The sequence below is a fragment of the Pristiophorus japonicus genome, chromosome 17 (genome assembly GCF_044704955.1).
Source record: "Pristiophorus japonicus isolate sPriJap1 chromosome 17, sPriJap1.hap1, whole genome shotgun sequence".
Taxonomy (NCBI): domain Eukaryota; kingdom Metazoa; phylum Chordata; class Chondrichthyes; family Pristiophoridae; genus Pristiophorus; species Pristiophorus japonicus.
In genome coordinates, this window is record NC_091993.1 from 18,942,258 (window position 1) to 18,961,977 (window position 19,720).

Here is a 19,720-nt window from a genome sequence, read left to right on the forward strand (position 1 = left end):
AGCGTACTTCGGCTAGGGTCAGCTGACATGGTGAGACCAAGAATGTGGCCTCTAACCGCTAGGTCGAAGAAAGGGAGATCAACCTTGCAATTTATACAGCACCTTATTACCTGCTCATTCATGGATTACGTCTGAAATGCAATCACTGTTGTCACATGGGTAAATGCATCAGCCAATTGGGGGCAACAGGCTCCGGCAAGCAGCAAATAAATGAATGGCGACGTAACCTGTTTTTGGTGGGGTGGGTGCAGGGAAAATATTGGCCAGCCTTCTAGGAGAATGCCCTACTCTTCTTGGAATAGTGCCATGACGTCTTTAATCTCCACATCCATTACAGATTCTATCGCACACCCACTAGTCGCATGCCTCACAGTCAGATTTGGTCTTCCTGATTGGATGCTGGGCCTGTGCCAACAATTGTCGACACTGGAGCCCACTTTGTCACAGCTGGAGCACCTGAGATCTCTGGTGTCCTTCTGCGGAGCACCCCCAGGGGCTTTGGACACACACTGGTCAGTTTAAGAGATCATCATCATAGGCGATCCCTTCAAGCGAGGATGACTTGCTTCCATGCCAAAAAGGGATGAGTTCACAGATGTTTCAATGGAGGACCTAATATTCCAGATCCCGAACTACATGTTGAAGGGTGGACGATGCCTGTGCCGTTGCACACCAGCCACCACACGGGTTTGACAGAGAATGTGGCTGCTGTCTCCCCCTTTCCTCTGCCTCATGTTTACATGTTTTTACTATCTCTCTGCCTCGAGCCCGCAGTGGCTTTCCTTCTCATCAGCTCAGGAGATCGCGGTGTTCCTTCTCCTTCTTGGGTTGGCAGCATTCCTTCTCTCCCACCGATTCTTTCTTCCCAAGTTCAACATTTCTAGCTGGTGTGCATGTTCCTTTGCTTTTCCTGCGAAGTCAAATGGGTTCATTCTAGTTTTCCATCGACATCTTTCTGAGCCCGTCTAGATATTTTGAACCACTGATGTTTGTTACTGTTAAGCAACGCCTGGATTTCAAAATTCTCATCCTTGTTTTCAAATCCCTCCACGGCCTCGCCCCTCCCTATCTCTGTCATCTCCTCCAGCCCCACAACCCCCTGAGATGTCTGCGCTCCTCAAATTCTGTCCTCTTGAGCATCCCTGATTATAATCGCTCAACCATTGGTGGCCGTGCCTTCAGCTGCCTGGGCCCCCAACTCTGGAACTCCCTGCAGATGAGATTTATGATGAGGTGGGGTGGGGTGGGGCGGGGGTTGGGGGGAGAGGATGCTGTACTGCCTCTTTTGATGATGTCAGGATGGAAGAGGGTGAGCAAAAAAAGCTCCCATTGGATTATCACAACATTGAAAAAATGAGCAGGGTCTTACGAGAACCAAGTCCCATCCCAAATTCCAGCTCCCCCACTGGATAGATTTCTGTTAAGTAAATGGTGTTGTGGTGTGGATAAGGCATGATCTAATAGAATAGTGAAACAGGCACGAGTGGCTGAATAGCCTGTTCCTGTTACTGCGTTCCGATAGTCCTATATGCCAATGTTTTCAGCAGGCTAGGAGCATATCTGGGGAAAGAGTTCCAGGCTGGGGAAGAGATGTGGTATCCCCCAGAAGAAAAATGTAGGTGCCCCCATAGCTCCCTTATAAAACGAGTCACTTCAAATAGTTAAAAAGAAAGAATTATTGGCCAAATTTTCAAGGTCTAGGTCCTTGCCTAGACCCCCAGGTTGACCCCACGACTACCAACGGAACAGCTAGTGCATCTTGTCTCAGCAAGAATAGCTGCACCAACCATTTCCTCCTACAGAAGGTCTGGGCAGCAAGAACCCTGAGTCCCTGCCATTGTCCATACTGTCAATGGACGGACAGAGGGTCTGCCCTTCCAAACCATCGAGGAAACTAGGTTGCCAGGCCAGGATCCTGCATATCTATGTCCTGGCCTAGTTTCCAGATGTTCCAATAGACTCCCACCAAAGTTACAGCAGCAATCTGCCTGAATTGCTGCATAATTTCAGGACCAATGATTATGGAGAGGCAAAAATGTTTGAGGGAGTTAGGCCAGATTTGCCAGTAGCTGGCCAGGTCACATGCACCGAATGTTCTATCCTGCTGCCCTTGGATTTCAGGATACAAAGTTAAAGCTATGGTCGGGAGACTGCTGCAAAGCTGCGAGACCGAGTCTGGCGGGGCATGAGTGCAGGTTGAATCTCCCTTATTCGGAACCCTCGGGACCTGGCCTGTTCTGGATAAGGGAATTTTTTCGGACGAGGGGTGGTCACGTTAAATTGGATGGTACAGGTACTGAGCAAGGGGATATCGGGGCTCGCTGGCTTGGGGCTGGGAGTGTGGCAGAGAGATCATGGGCGGGGGGGTGGGGGGAGTGGGGAGTGGATCGCGGGGGCAGGGCAGCGATTGCGGGAGTCAGCAGCGAGGAAGGACTTCAATTTGTTCATGTCGGAGTTCTGCGCATGCGCCACCTGGTGGCTGGCAATGACTCTGGACGAGGGGTGGTTCCGGATAAGGGAGTTCTGGATAAGGGAGGTTCAACCTGTATCAAAAACAGAAAACTGCTGTGGAGCAGATTGGCAGTGACTCATTACTGTTCTGTGTTTACCTGCATTTGTGATCTGAGTTTGAAATATTCATTTCTTCAAAAATTTGTGTTGAATAATAATACAATATTTGAGTATCATATGAGTGATGCAGACTTGCTATCAGGAAAGTTGAGGTTTTATTCACTGAGAAACTGAGATTCCATCCCCCAAATGGAAAGTCGTACTTTTATATTCCCTGCAATCTTGGCGTAGAATCTGATTTAATTCCTCTTGGATCAGAGATTTTGATATTCAGCAAAGAACTTGTTCATTAATTGGGCATCACTGCAGACATGGCTTTCGTTGGCTAAGGAATTCGGCAGTTCAGATACTGGTTTTTCAGGAACACAGCAGAATAAAGAAACTTCAATCAACTTGGTGCTAGGCCAGCAAACTAATGACCAACTCCAGGAAAAACCCAGCACATATATTTATATTTACATAAAACACAGAGCTGAATGAATGCTGTGCTGTGTAGGCACAGAGCAGGATTGGAAACACTGAAGTTAATGTTGAAATCAGAGATATTATGAGACTTCATCCTCGGGCTATTTAGAAATAGCAGAGCAGAAGCTCTCAGAGCTTCAGGCTATGGGCTTGCAGCAACAGAGCATGACCTTGAGAGTAATCATAGCCTTTAACTGACTGATGATCCAAAAGTTAGAAAGCTGCATAAACTTAAAGTAACATCAGAAAGCTTCAGTTCGGAGCAATCTGAGGTTCGCTCCCCAGTCAACTGTCTCTCTCTCTGTGATATATTTACCTCATCATTATCAATTTATTACTTGTACATGGCTTTGCATCACGAAAGCAATGGTTTAACAACAACAGCAATCTATGGCACCTCATCTAAACTCTATCAGCATAACCCTCTATTCCCTTCTCCCTCATATGCTTGTCTAACCTCACCTTTGAAGCTCCACCACCTTAGAACGAGAGAAAGGCTTGCATTAATATAGCACCTTTCACCACCTCAGGATGTCGCAAAGCGCTTTGCAGCTAATGAAGCACTTTTGAAGTGTAGTCACTTTAGCAACATCCCCACTGACACCTGGGAATCCCTGGCCAAAGACCGCCCTAAGTGGAGGAAGTGCATCCGAGAGGGCGCTGAGCACCTCGAGTCTCATCGCCGAGAGCGTGCAGAAATCAAGCGCAGGCAGCGGAAAGAGCGTGCGGCAATCCTGTCCCACCCACCCTTTCCCTCAACGACTATATGTCCCACCTGTGACAGAGACTGTGGCTCTCGTATTGGACTGTTCAGCCACCAAAGGACTCATTTTAAGAGAGTAAGTAAGTCTTGCTCGATTGCGAGGGACTGCCTATGATGATGATGATGAATGCATGGAAAAGCGGCAGTCAATTTGCGCACAGCAAGCTCCCACAAACAGCAATTTGGGGCGCTAACTGAAGGCGCAAAGGAGGCCAATCTCTTGAAGACATGGAGAGAAATAGGCCAGGCTAGAGCTTGGGAGACGAGAGTCCTCATGCAGTGCTGCTATCGTGGGTGCCATTTTTCTCAATACTGATCAGCTTTCCCAGATTCTGTTGCCTCTCTGCTTCTCTGTCCTCTTGTAAAAACAATCATGTAATTCTTTTCATCGCAGGAGTTGAATATGGACAGAGGATATTATGCAGGAGATGAGCACATTTTTTTCATATTGTTGACACACCTGTCAACGTAGACTTTATTAATGTCATCTGATTTTGCCACTGTGAGGAAAAAAAATATGAAAGAGTTTTAATGGAATTTTCACAATTGTCCCGTATGTGTAGTGAAGACCAGGCTAACCCTGTACAGAGATCTGTTGAGTGTTATGAGTCGAGACACCTCCTGGAGTGCAGAACAGGGCAGTACCCTCACATATACTGGGCGGGGGGGTATTAATAAAACATGTGCATTAGATGTTACCCATGGCAGAGGGTCACTTGGGAAAAACTCTATTAAAATCCTTTTATTAAATTTAAAAACTCCTGATTATCAATTGGTTTGAACATAAAAATAATTTAATTAGAAAGTCAGATTTCTTGAAGTGAAATTTGTATTAATCTTTCTGACTGGGGAGCCTAGCTGCTTGTTTCTCATTTTTTTTTTTTGCTGTTTTTTTTTAAATTGAGAGCAATTAGTCTGCAAATAATAATTATTTTCTGACAATTGCATTCAGGAGAATGATAAGTATAAACAGTACTTGAATACGGAATTGATCTGAACTTTCAGCTGCTGGAAGCTGTGGCAAGGACTCGAAGAGCTGGGGTCTGGTAGCCCGACCTGAGACACGCTTGGTCACATTCGAATTGCGCCCATTTTGTAAATATTCAAAGGAAAGCTGAAAGCGCTCAAAGTCACTGTTCTCAACCGGAGGTCATGGAGGTGCAGCTTCCACGTGGACAAATCTGATCCACATGAAAAATGAAATAGCCGCAAACCTCCTTCGTTTACAGTGGGGCAAAAGAAAGAAAAAAGAAAGACTTGGATTTATATAGCGCCTTTCACGACCACTGGATGTCCCAAAGCGCATTACGGCCAATGAAGTACTTTTTGAAGTGCCGTCACTGTTGCAATGTAGGAAACGTGGCAGCCAATTTGCGCACAGCAAGCTCCCACAAACAGAAATGTGATAATGACCAGATAATCAGTTTTTTGTTATGTTGATGGAGGGATAAATTTTGGCCCCGAAACACCGGGGATAACTCCCCTGCTCTTCTTCAAAATAGTACCATGGGATCTTTTATGTTCACTTGAGAGGGCAGACGGGGCCTCGGTTTAACGTCTCATTCAAAAGATGGCACCTCCGATAATGCAGCACTCCCTCAGCACTGCACTGGAGTGTCAGCTTAGATTTTTGTGCTCAAGTCTCATGGAGCGGGACTTGAATCCACAACCTTCTGACTCAGAGGTGAGGGTGCTACCAACTGAGCCACGGCTGACACACGGGGGCAGGGGGGGGGGGTGGGGGTCATACTCCAATATTACTCCAGTATCACATGGGAATAGATCATGAGCGGACAAGTATCATTGACCAATAGATCATGAACAGAGGTCCCACTCCTCTCGGGTGCGGTTCATGACTGGGGTCATGTATCAGTACCTCTGTAGTATGGTTCACAAGGAGAGGTCGTGCTCCCATACCTCAGCCAACTGGTCATTCTTCACATTTTATTCTCAATAGTGAGTGTCAGCAGGATATTTGATCACGATAAACGTCACAGCTGAACCCGATCCTGTCCTCAAACTGATTCTACATAGACGCACTCTCCAGGGAGACATTCGCGGGATAGTGACGAATTGCATGTACCCTATCTGATATTCCTTTCACTAGCCCAGAACTGCTGACGTCAGTTGGCACACACTGGGAATGGAAACTGGAGACTTCTGGTCTACTTGGCCCAGCTACTAATCGGATAAGCTCACTGAACCATCAGGGGAATCTCCAGCTCATTCTTGACCATGCATACTCCCAAGGCACTTACTGGAGGTGGAGGCAGTGAGTGATCTTGTTAGCTTTTTTGTGTTGTCTGTCGCAAATCACTGTATTAAACTTTAATGTTCAGATGGCTGCTAGTGCCCAGTGACCTCAGTAACTTGAATATCAGTCAGACCTGGCCGTGGATTCAGTAGCACGGCCCCGAGAACTGAATGATTTTCCATTACATTTGGTGCTTAGACCTGAGCAACATTAAGTTACAGGCTGACACTTTCAGAGCACTATTTGTTCAGGGAAGTATCTTTTTATTCATTCAGGGGATGTGGGCATCACCGGCAAGGCCAGCATTTATTGCCCATCCCTAATTGCCCTTAACTGAGTGGCTTGCAAGGCCATTTCAGAGGGCTGTTAAGAGTCAAAGAAATTGCTGTGGGTCTGGAGTCAAATATAGGCCAGACCGGGTAAGGACAGCAGATTTCCTTCCTAAAGGACATTAGTGAACCTGATGGGTTATTACGACAATCCATCAGTTGCATGATACTGATACTAGCTTTTTATTCCAGATTTATTTATTAACCAAATTTAAATTCCCCAGCTGCAGTGGTGGGATGTGAACTCACATCTCCAGCTGATTAGTCAGGCCTCTGGATTCCTAGTCCAGTAACATAACCACGATGCTCCCGTTCCCTATCTCACTTTACTTACAGTTGCACAGAATGAAAATTTTTGCAAACTTTCAAGACTAATTCATTTAAATATTTTTTCTTTCAGCCATCGCTGCTCTTTGAGTGGAGAGGACTTGAACAGACAATGGTCAGAGCCAAGTCCTGACCTTCATCCGACTATTTATCATACAAAGGGTCTCCTCAGCTACATGAGGAGCATCGACAGGACTCCTCTGGTGAGTGTCCGTAACTTCAAACAGGAGGGTAGAGGAACACGACAAATCCAGGGGATGAGAAGCCCAGAATATACTGGAGCAAAACTTTTCGGAACCAGTCACAGCTGCATCTGTAAAGCTTGGGATTATTCCCTGCACGGATCTATTGTTTCATCTTTTTACATAGTTCTAAAAGGCAAAGCTTCTACCTGTGTAGTTAGGCAAATATGATCAACAAAAGATGCAAGAGACAATATCAAGCTAAAAGGTTGTTTCCCCTGGGCGGAGAGTCTAGAACAAAGGGACATAGTCTCAGGATAAGGGGTTGGCCACTTAAGACTGAGATGAGGATGAATTTCTTCACTCAGTGGCTTGTGAATCTTTGAAATTGTCTACCCCAGAGGGCAGTGGATGCTGAATCATTGAGTACTGTATATTCAAGGCTGAGAGAGCTATATTTTTGGACTGTAAGGGAATCAAGGGATATGGAGATCGGGCAGGAAAGTGGAGTTGAGTTCGAAGATCAGCCATGGAGCAGGCACGAAGGGCCGGATGGCCTACTCCTGCTCCTCATTCTTATGTTTTTAAAAGGAAAGGCTTAAACAAATGCAAGGAAAAGTGGAAACTTAGTGGACTCATCATCATCATCATAGGCGGTCCCTCGTATCGAGGATGACTTGCTTCCACGCCAAAAAGAGATGAGTTCACAGGTGTTTCAAGGAAGGACCTAATATTCCAGGTCCCGAACTACATGTTGAAGGGTGGAAGATGCCTGTGCGTGGATTTTTTTAACGTGAGGTGGCCGTTGCACATCAGCCACCGCACAGGCTTGACAGAGATAGGTCGTGGTCCAGTGGCAAGGGTTAACCAAGACGACTGGAGACCAGCTCTGCTGCACAGACCTAGTGCGCACACAGATCGCAGTGTGGGCTGGCCCGTGCTGCCCCTGGGCCCTCGCCTCTTCTGGGCCCCAAACTCGCGCCTCTCCTGGGCCCCGATCACGTTGCTCCATGATCTCTTGCCGCTCCTGCGCCCCAACCTCGCCGCTTCTGCTGTACCTGCCCACACTCTAATCACCGATCTGGATCTTGATGACGTCCAGTCCAGTTTTCCTCTTCGCTGCCGTTGCCCTCCTGCACCAGCTCGCACTGTACCTTGCCGCCATGCTGGTTCAAGGAAGTGGCAAGTGGGAGACACATACACATGTGCACACTCACTCACTCAAATACACGAGATGGGGCATGGGAATTTACATGCCAGTGGAAGTTAATGTTGAAGCACGGTTATTTATAGTTAATCATATGAGGAGTTAAGCTGGCTCTGAACAGAGCTGACCAGAATCCTTGGTGCAAATAGCTTGCAAGCCAAAGGTTGCAAAACATGAAGTGGAACTCCCGTAGTATCCAAATCTTTGACTTTTGGGTGGACTAGGGGAGTTATAAAAAGCAATAACGGGATACAAAGAAAATAACAGGTGCAAAAAGGAAATAGGAATAATACTTGCAAGGGATATCAAAGTTAACAGAAAAAGTTTTTATAAATATATTAATAGGACAGGAATGGTGGCCATGTGGGCTATTTTAAGACAGATGCAGGCAACTATAAAAATTGATAACTTGGAATAAAAACAGAAAATGCTGGAAATCTCAGTAGGTCAGCAGATGCTGCCTGACCCGCTGAAATTTCCAGCATTTTCTGTTTTTAACCAGATTCCAGCATCCGCAGTGTTTTGCTTTTGTATTAATGATAACATGGACATGGCAGAATTGTTAAATGTGCATATTGAATCCGTTTTCACAGTGGAGGAAGAGGACATAATACCAGCAGTAGAGGGGAAATAAGTCAAGGGAAGGAACTTAGTGGATTTAATAAGTAATAAAATATAAACGGATTTGATCAGCTAGATACAGAGAAACTATTTCCTCTGGTGTGGAATCCAGAACAAGGGGGCATAATCTTAAAATTAGAGCTAGGCCATTTAGGATTGAAATCAGGAAGTTTTTTAATCAGGCAAAGGGCGATGGAAATCTGGAACTTGCTCCCCCAAAAGGCTGTGGATGCTGGCTCAATTGAAATGTTCAAGAGTGAGTTTAACAGATATTTGTTAGGTAAGGGTATCAAGAGATGGATCAATGGCGGGTAAATAAAGTTGAGGTACAGATCAGCCATGAGCAACTTGAGTGGCAGAACAGGCTTGAGGAACTGAATGGTCTGCTCCTGTCCAATGTTCCGATTTCTCGGCACTCTACAAATTTTGATTGCCAAAATAAACCTTTTGTTTAAATGGCTGCTGCAGCCCTTTAAGACCTGAAGCAGTGCCAGACATTCTGCTCCCATCCAGAGAAGCACAGTCCAGACTGGGATCTCACCATGTGTATAATTCGTCTAATACTGTTGGCCAAGCACAAAGCCCACTATACAGCATTTCAACTTTGAAAAAACTGTCTTGTTTCATGCATTTGATTCCTACTCTTTGTTTGCTACTCTGTGTGATTGATGCTGTGTAATCATTAATCGGATTACTTTATGATTATTATTCTGTTACTATTACGTATTTCTATATGCCCTTTCAAAGGAGGATCTTTCCTCTCCCCTGCAAAGTACACTCCTGCTCCTTTTGAGTGCTTGATTGTGCAAGGTCTCATGACTTTATTTATTTCCTTTGTACCAGGTTTATTGTGACTACCACGGGCATTCAAGGAAGAAAAACGTCTTCATGTATGGTTGCAGTCTTAAGGAGACATTGTGGCAGTCAGGATCCAGCATCGACACGGCAACATTGAACGAGGATATTGGGTATCGGGTGAGTGCCATCTTTAAATGTTCCTATATAGTGAATCATATTCCGTCACTCCAGTTAAATGTTCTCAGTTTATGTCAAGAAAATAGCTTGTGTAAAAATCCCAAATCATTACAACCCCTCTCATTACTAAGCTACCTGAAGTCTCCTCACTTTAGCACTTGGTAGACAGAATATGTTTCTCTATTGATCTGAATCGTCACGTTCTCACATTATTTAAGTTTTCTGGGATGAAGGGCAGCTCAGCAGTGAAAACTCCTCAGAAGACTAAATGCAAGTGGTCAAACAGATGTGAATATATGTGTGTTTTTTTACAGTGAATATAAAAGTAGTTGATACAGTTTATATTGTTGATTGAATATTTCTGGGAATTTTATGGGTATTTCATGATCTAACGCAGTCTGATGATAATTAATTGACCTGAAGTTGTTCACAAAATAATGTGATGTTATTTGAGAGCCTGTACTCTCCATTTGTCAAATATATGGTTTTACAGCATTGCTAGTAAAAAGTTTGAAATAATTCTGTCTTAGCTCAACTCGGGATCAGATGAAGGCAACTAAAGGTCATAGCAAATGTGATGCGGGCAGTGTTTAGTGATTCTTGTTTAAAATAGAAATTAAACCAAAAATTCTCACTTTTACTGACAACCACCTGCCCCCTCTCACCATTGGTTTGAGGAGCATGTGCCCCCATTCATTGCAAGCACGTACTCTCTCACCATTCATTGCAGGCACGTTACTCTCTCACCATTCATTGCAAGCACCTTACTCTCTCACCATTCATTGCAAGCACGTTACCCTCTTGCCATTCATTTACAAGCATGTTACCCTCTCACCATTCGTTTGATGAGCACGTGCCCCTTCTCGTCATTGGTTTAACGACCATGTAACCCGGCTCATCGTTCCATTGACAAGGACTCACTCTTGCCATTTCACTGAACTAGTGTTTCCTTCTCACCATTGAAAAACAGTGCCTTCTCTCACCATTCTATTGACAACAATTGAGCCATCACTGTTCCACTGATTAACATTGCCCGATCACACTGTACCTCTCTCACTATTCCATGGACTTTATTGCCCTCTCTTACTGTTCCATTTACAACTGCTGCCCTCTCTCACCTTGAATGCCAAAGATATAAATGGTGACGGAGAAATCCGTATCTTTAAAAGACACACTCTTGAAATGTTCTGAATGCAGTTTTTATCAGATGCTGCTATGCCATGAGTTTATCAGAAATATGAGCTACAGAAACCCTCTCCCAAAAGTCATTAAAGCACCATCTCTCACCCTGTGCCGTGATATGAATGCAAAGCTGTAGGAGTGTCTGATTTCTGACTTGTTTGCTGTTGAATTAAATGAATAATTTTTTTGAACCATTTTTCCACAGACCATCCCCAAAGTCCTGGACAAGATTTCTCCAGCGTTCGCCATCAACCGTTGCCTCTTTTTGGTACAGAAGTCAAGGGAAGCAACAGCACGCGTCGTGGTTTGGAGGGAGATAGGGGTTCTTCGAAGCTACACCATGGAGAGCACCTACTGTGGCTGTGATCAGGGCAAGTACAATGTGAGTGAATGTCAGATGCTCCTTGTTCCAATCATACTAACTGAGAGTTACAGGCTTCTCAAAAAATGCAAATTAGTCCATCTTACAGATCATGCCAAACTAGGAGGAGTAGAATCAGAAGGGGCAGCCAAAAATTACAGAAGGAATTGGACAAAATATGCAAGTTCGCAGAAGGATGGCAGATTACATTTGATACAGACAAGTGTAAAGTACTGCAGATAAGAAGCAAAAATGGGCGATACACGTACATCATAAATGGTGTTGAAATGGCTAAGGATGATATTAGGAGATCTTGGAAACTTCATAGAATCATAGAAATTTACAGCACAGAAGGAGGCCATTCGGCCCATCGTGTCCATGCCGGCCGACAAAGAGCTATCCAGCCTAATCCCACTTTCCAGCTCTTGGTCCGTAGCGCTGTAGGTTACGTCACTTCAAGTGCACTCCAAGTACTTTTTAAATGCTATGAGGGTTTCTGCCTCTACCACCCTTTCAGACAGTGAGTTCCAGACCCCCACCACCCTCTGGGTGAAAAAATTCCTTCTCAAATCCCCTCTAAGCCTTCTACCACATACTTTAAATCTATACCCCCTCGTTGTTGACTCCTCTGCTAATGGAAATAGGTCCTTTCTGTCCACTCTATCTAGGCCCCTCATAATTTCATACACCTCAATGTCTACTCTCAGCCTCCTCTATTCCAAAGAAAGCAAACCCAGCCTATCCAATCTTTCCTCATAGCCAAAATTCTCTAGTCCAGGCAACATCCTCGTGAATCTCCTTTATGTGCTCCCTAGTGCAATCACATATATTTCCTGTAATGTGGTGACCACAACTGCAAGCAGTATTCTAGCTGTGGCCTAACTAGTGTTTTATACAGTTCAAGTATAACCTCCCTGTTCTTATATTCTATGCCTTGACTAATAAAGGCAAGTATCCCATATGCCTTCTTAACCACCTTATTTACCTGTCTTGTTACCTTCAGAGATCTGTGGACATGCACTCCAAGGTCCCTCTGTTCCTCTATACTTCTCGGTGTCCTACCATTTAATGTGTATTCCCTTGCCTTGTTAGCCCTCCCCAAGTGCATTACCTCACACTTCTCCGGATTAAATTCCATTTGCCACTGTTCTGCCCACCTGACCAGTCGATTGATATAAAAACATAGAAACATAGAAAATAGGTGCAGGAGCAGGCCATTCAGCCCTTCTAGCCTGCACCGCCATTCAATGAGTTCATGGCTGAACATGAAACTTCAGTACCCCATTCCTGCTCCCACGCCATACCCCCCGATCCCCCGAGTAGTAAGGACCTCATCCAACTCCCTTTTGAATATATTTAGTGAATTGGCCTCAACCACTTTCTGTGGTAGAGAATTCCACAGGTTCACCACTCTCTGGGTGAAGAAGTTTCTCCTCATCTCGGTCCTAAATGGCTTACCCCTTATCCTTAGACTGTGACCCCTGGTTCTGGACTTCCCCAACATTGGGAACATTCTTCCTGCATCCAACCTGTCCAAACCCGTCAGAATTTTAAACGTTTCTATGAGGTCCCCTCTCACTCTTCTGAACTCCAGTGAATACAAGCCCAGTCGATCCAGTCTCTCTTGATAGGTCAGTCCCACCATCCCGGGAATCAGTCTGGTGAATCTTCGCTGCACTCCCTCAATAGCAAGAATGTCCTTCCTCAAGTTAGGAGACCAAAACTGTACACAATACTCCAGGTGTGGCCTCACCAAGGCCCTGTACAACTGTAGCAACACCTCCCTGCCCCTGTACTCAAATCCCCTCGCTATGAAGGCCAATATGCCATTTGCTTTCTTAACCGCCTGCTGTACCTGCATGCCAACCTTCAATGACTGATGTACCATGACACCTAGGTCTCGTTGCACCTCCCCTTTTCCTAATCTGTCACCATTCAGATAATAGTCTGTCTCTCTGTTTTTACCACCAAAGTGGATAACCTCACATTTATCCACATTATACTTCATCTGCCACGCATTTGCCCACTCACCTAACCTATCCAAGTCACTTTGCAGCCTCATAGCATCCTCCTCGCAGCTCACACTGCCACCCAACTTAGTGTCATCCGCAAATTTGGAGATACTACATTTAATCCCCTCGTCTAAATCATTAATGTACAATGTAAACAGCTGGGGCCCCAGCACAGAACCTTGCGGTACCCCACTAGTCACTGCCTGCCATTCTGAAAAGTACCCATTTACTCCTACTCTTTGCTTCCTGTCTGACAACCAGTTCTCAATCCACGTCAGCACACTACCCCCAATCCCATGTGCTTTAACTTTGCACATTAATCTCTTGTTTGGGATTAACTTCCTGAAGTCTACAGCTTTCTTCTCCATTATCAACCACACGGCCAATTTTTCTTCATCTGAAAATGTCTTAATCATACCCCCTACATTCAAGTCCAAATGATTGATATATACCACAAAAAGCAAGGGACCCAGCACTGAGCCCTGTGGAACCCCACTGGAAACAATCTTCCGTTCACAAAAACACCCATCAACCATTACCCTTTGCTTCCTGCCTCTGAGCCAATTTTGAATCCAACTTACCACTTTGCCTTGGATCCCATGGGCTTTTAATCTTGTGACCAGTATGCCATGTGGAACCTGATCAAAAGCCTTACTAAAATCCATATAAACCACATCAAACGCACTACCCTCATTGACCCTCCTTGTTACCTCCTCAAAAAATTCAATCATGTTAGTCAGACACGATCTTCCCTTAACAAATTCATGCTGAGTGTCCTTGATTAATCCGTGTCTTTATAAATGAAGATCTATTCTGTCCCTCAGAATTTTTTCCAATAATTTTCCTACCACCGAGGTTAGGCTGACTGGCCTGTGATTACTCAATCTGTCCCTTTCTCTCTTTTTAAACAATGATACAACGTTAGCAATTCCCCAGTCCTCCGGCACCACAATCTCAGTAGACTCAATGTTCAATAGGTCCATCCATTGTAGAGCGGCAATCAACAAAGACAATAGAATATTGAATAATCAATACACTGAGAGAAAGTTGTGATCAAACTGTACAGTGCACTGATTCGATCACACCTTGAGTAATATGTCTAGATCTGGTAAATTGAGGAACAAAGGAGATATTCTAGCATCGGAGGCAGTGCAGACTGAACCCGAGAGCCAGAGGTACTGGAGGCGATAACCTTAGAATCATTTAAGAAACAATTGGGTAAAATTTAAGATCTTATTGGATGAATGAGCTAAGATGGGCCGAATGGCATTCCTCATTCATAATCATCTTGTGAGGGCCTCCTCAACCCAACCACTATGGGGTGGATTTTTATCGTCATGCCTGAGTGTTAAGCATTGTCTGGGCAGAGAGCAGACAGGAAAATTGGATGGGGTGGTTTACAGGCCCCTAAGGGCCAGTATTCAGCCAATAATTTAAATGGAAGGAAAATCTGATCGTCTCAGTTATAGGCATTCGATCCCCATCCAATTTTCCTCTCAATGCTCTGTCAAGGCGATGCTTAATGTCCAGATAAAAATCCGTCTCATTGAGTGAACAGTCAGAACCAAAACCTCCTTATCATTGAATGAGACAGTTAGGGCCTCACCACAAATACATTGCCCTGAATTTACTCAGCACTTCCAGCACAGCACTGTAGCTGGAATGGTGTGCCTACTTTCCGAAGCCTGCATATTATGACGGATCCTGTTTCATCTACGGTTCAGCCCATAATGGCTGCGTCACCATTTCTGATTGGGTCTGGGCCCTTCTGCTAATGTGCATGCTGATGCTGCAGGAAGGCCATTGTAATACATGCTAATGAGGGGGAATGGTGTAGGAGTGACCCAAACCTATGATTTATCCTCTCAACGCCCCAAGGTTAATTCACAGCAAAAGAAAAGGACCTTTTTCCAGCATCTGCTGACACTGGCAGAACTACTTCTGCCTTGCCACCTGCAGTGCGGGAAATCTTTAAATTGCAATTGCTGAAGTTAGAAGGGAGATTTTAGAACGGTTACTTTTTGTTTGTACACCTGAACATCACTGGCCTCACCTTTGACAGCCCGATGGCTTGACCCTGAGAAACTTTCACCTGCCACCCAAATTGAGGCAACTGGTCGTGTAGAATTTTGGGGGCAATTCACTGAGAGAATAAGCATCATTTCATCTCAATCACACTCAGTGACACACAGAACCTGTGTAGACCAATTACATCCATAGAGATAGTCAAAGCCTCCTCAACCCAATCACATTCAGTGAGACGGGCAGAGCCTACTAATCACAATCACACTCTGGGAGCGAGTCAGCCCCCTCAACCCAATTGCATTCAGTGAGTTTAAAAAAAAATTGTTCCTGGGATGTGGGCATCGCTGGCATGGCCAGCATTTATTGACTATCCCTAATTGCCCTTGAGAAGGTGGTGGTGAGCCACTTTGAACCGCTGTAGTCCATGTGGTGAAGGTAATCCCACAGTGCTGATAGGGAGGGAGTTCCAGGATTTTGACCCAGCAACTATGAAGGGACGGCGATATATTTCCAAGTCAGGATGGTGTGTGACTTGGAGGGGAACTTGAAGATGGTGGTGTTCCCATGTGTTTGCTACCCTTGTCCTTCGAAGTGGTAGAGGTCGTGGGTTTGTGGTTTGTGGGTTGTTAAAGAAGATACTTTGAGCCTCCACAGTGCAAACACACACAGGGAGACAGGCAGAGTTTAGTGTCAGCTATGGCTCAGTACGCAGCACTCTCTCCTCTGAGTCAGAAGGTTGTGGGTTCAAATCCTACTCCAGGGACTTGAACACATAAATCCAGGCTGACACTCCAGTGCAGCGCTGAGGGAGTGCTGCACTGTCAGAGGTGCCATCTTTCAGATGAGACATTAAACCAAAGCCTTGTCTGCTCTCTCAAGTGGATGTAGAAGATCGCACAGCACTATTTCGAAGAGCAGGGGAGTTATCCCCGGTGTCCTGGCCAATATTTATCCCTCAATCAACATAACAAAAACAGATTATCTGGTCATTATCTCATCATCATCATAGGCAGTTCCTCAGTACTGCACTTGCTTCCACGCCAAAAAAAAGGATGAGTTCACAGGTGTTTCGAATGAAGAACCCGAACTACATCCTGAAGGGTGGAAGATGCCTGTGCTTGGACTTTTTTAATGTGTGGTGACCGTTGCACACCAGCCACCACACGGGCTTGACAGAGCTAGGTCTTGGTCCAGTGGCAAGGATTGACCAAGACGACTGGAGACCAGCTCAGCTGCATGGACCTAGTGCGCACACATCGCAGTGTGGAGGCACCGACCTCGACCATTATCACATTGCTGTTTGTGGGAGCTTGCTGTGCACAAATTGGCACAGATTTTCTCACATTACAACAGTGACTACACTCCAAAAGTACTTCATTGGCTGTAAAGTGCTTTGTGACGTCCAGTGGATGTGAAAAGCGCTGTATGAATGCAAGTCTTTCTTTCTTTTTACTCATCACGGTCACACTCAGGCACACAGTCAGAGTCTCCTCAATCCAATCATGGGGCCCAAGTTTGCCCCCAGGGTTAGAACGCTGCATCGTCATGTGATGCACTGACTTTTTAGAGCATAAACGGCGCCTATTATTTATCTTGGTATTCTCCCCTCCGTCCGGTCGACCCAGGCTCTTGGCGCAGTGCAGCAGAATGCATGGCGGGCGGAGCCAGGTCCCGGCGCTGAAAACAGTTCCGGGACCTCTGCACATGTGCGCTAGAATGTGCGTGCATGTGCAGTAGCTCCAGGCCCCTGAGGCTGTGTGGGAGGGGCCCGAAGTGCGCCGCCCCTAGCCCTGGCCGAATGGGCTGCCAGGGCAAAGATCAGACTCGGGCCTCCTTCCCTCTCTCCCGTTTAGTTCCCGCTCCCCCCACTCCACGTCGTCATCGTTGGGGCCCGCCCACCCGCCTAGTATCTTGCGGGGGGCAGCCCTGCCTGAAGTCTTTGGCGGTCCAGCCCAGCTTCTACGTCCTCGGCGGGACCCGCCCGCTCCGAAGTCTTCGGCGCGGCCCGTTCAGCCTCCCTCTCCCCCCCTCTCCTCTTCCCCCCCTCTCCTCCTCTCCCCCCTCCCTTCCTCCGCTCCTCTCCTCCCTCTTCTCCCTCCCTCCCCTCTCTCCCTCCCTCCCTCCCTTCCTTCTCCCTCCCTCTCCCCTCCTCTTCCTCCCTCTCCCTCCCCTCTCCCTCCCCCCTCCTCCCCCTCATCTCCCCCTCCTCCTCTCCCTCTCCTCCTCTCCCCTCCTCCTCCTCTCTCCCTTCTCCTCCTCCTCTCTCCCTTCTCCTCCTCCTCTCTCCCTCTCTCCCTCCCTCCTCTCCCTCTCCCTCTCACTTTCCCCTCCTCGCCCCCTCCCCCCCCTCCTCTCCCACTCCCTCCCCCTCCCCCTCCTCCCTCCCCCTCGCTGTCAGAAACAGAGAGAGAGAGACATTGACAGAGAGAGAGAGAGAGAGAGACACTGACAGAGAGAGAGAGAGAGAGACACTGACAGAGAGAGAGACACTGACAGAGAGAGAGACAGGGAGAGAGACACTGGGTGGGGCATCCCAGCATGCTGTTGGAGGGCTCCCGCTGCTGCAATCAGTGAGTAGAAACTTAATTTTTTATTTATTGATTGATTTTTTTAAATTTTGTTTGATTTTATTGGTTGATTTATTGATTTATTTATCATGTATTATTGATGATGGCTCTTTATTTGTAAAAGTGAAGTGTTTAATGTTTGTAAACCCCCTTCCCCCCCATCTCTCGTTCTCTACGCCTGATTTGTAAGTGTAGGCAAGGTTTTTCTGAGCGTACAAAAATCGACACTTACTCCATTCTAAGTTAGTTTGGAGTAGGTGTTCGCTGCCTAAACTTGCAAAACAGGCGTAAGTGGCTGGACACGCCCCCTTTTGGGAAAAAAAATGTTCTACAATGAAACTGTTCTAACTGACTAGAACTGGAGCAAACTAAATGCCGAGAATTGCAATTTCTAAGATGCTCCATTCTAAACTAATTGTTCCAAAAAAATAAGAGCACCTCAGGCCGAAACTTGAGCCCATGAAGTGAGATAGGGAGAGCTTCTTCAACCCAGTCACATTCAACGAGATAGGCAGAGCCTCGTCAGTGCATAGACACTCCGTGGGACAGGTGGAACTTTCTTGTCCCAAAAACATTCAGTTCCTCTTTCCAGCACAAATTGTTGTTGTATATCAAAGTGTTCTTGTCAGGACTTCACTGTTTATTCCAGTAATTGTTTTGGAAAAACATTACAGTCTTATTGGAGGTGCATAAATAAAACATTTATTTTATTGAGCATTGACAGTGGGATATCATGTTCTGAAAATCATTCAATAAAAGTGAGAGGCACGGGAGACATTACTATCAATAACTCTTTACACTTTCTGAAGGGTTTTGAGAGGAACATGGGCCATTATTAATGAATGCGGTTTAGTGCTGGGCAAATGGTGTCATCTCTTCAGCTCCCAAGAGTGCACTGCAGTTGATAATGAATTGTTTCGCTTTTGAAGGAATTTCCCAGGCTGCACTTTCATCCATAATAGTTGCAACATTTAAAAATGGCAAGTGACCTCCCACCTGCCTTTGTATCTCATACTATATTTGGTCAGATACCATGGGGTAGAAGTTCTGAGCCCCTTTTCTGGTCCAGAATCAGGGGCTGCGCCCCAAGCGGGTAACCCGAGGAAGGCCCAAAATTGGACCTTGGGCCTCAGTCACATTATCAGGGCTTTTTGCACCTCCACAGGCAACTCGCCTATTTGAAGAAGATGAATGTCGGGCCACTTGCCTCATAAGAACATAAGAAATAGGAGCAGGAGTAGGCCATTTGGCCCCTTGAGCCTGCTCCACCATTCAGTAAGATCATGGCTGATTTGATCTTGGCCTCAACTCCTCTTTCCTGTCCGCTCCCCACAACTGTTGACTCCCCTATATTTCAAAAATCTGTCTATTCTCTGCCTGGAATATATTCAATGACTCAGCCTGCGCAGCTCTCTGTGGTAGAGAAATGCAAAGGTTCACGACCCTCTGAGAGAAGAAATTCCTCCTCATCTCCGTCTAAAATGGGCGACCCCTTATTCTGAAACTATACCTCCTAGTTCTAGATTCCCCCACGAGGGGAAACATCCTCTCAGCATCTACCCTGTCAAGCCTCCTCAGAATCTTCTATGTTTTAACAAGATCACCTCTCATTCTTCTAAACTCCAATGAGTATAGGCCCAACCTGCTCAACCCTTCCTCATAAGACAACCCCTTCATCTCAGGAATCAACCTCGTGAACCTTCTCTGAACTTCCAATGCAAGTATATCCCTCCTTGCAGGCAGCGGGCTGACGGTAAATCCTTGAGGTGGGTGATGGCAGGGTTGGGGGAATGGGGCGGGGGTGGGGGGAGGATGGGGGAGGCTATGGGGAGGGAGGATGGGGGGGGTGGCAACGGAGGAGAGGGCGGTTATGATACTG

The 19,720-nt window shown here is 46.0% G+C and overlaps 1 protein-coding gene across 1 annotated transcript in view; it reads left to right on the forward strand.

The window, feature by feature from the left end:
- Window positions 1-19,720, forward strand: part of LOC139227586 (cytosolic carboxypeptidase 4) — a 267,409-nt gene that overhangs the window by 170,989 nt on the left and 76,700 nt on the right. The window contains exons 19-21 of the mRNA XM_070858449.1: window positions 6,783-6,912; window positions 9,563-9,694; window positions 11,082-11,258. Coding sequence (XP_070714550.1) covers window positions 6,783-6,912; window positions 9,563-9,694; window positions 11,082-11,258 — 439 coding nt within the window. The remainder of the gene's footprint in view (window positions 1-6,782; window positions 6,913-9,562; window positions 9,695-11,081; window positions 11,259-19,720) is intronic.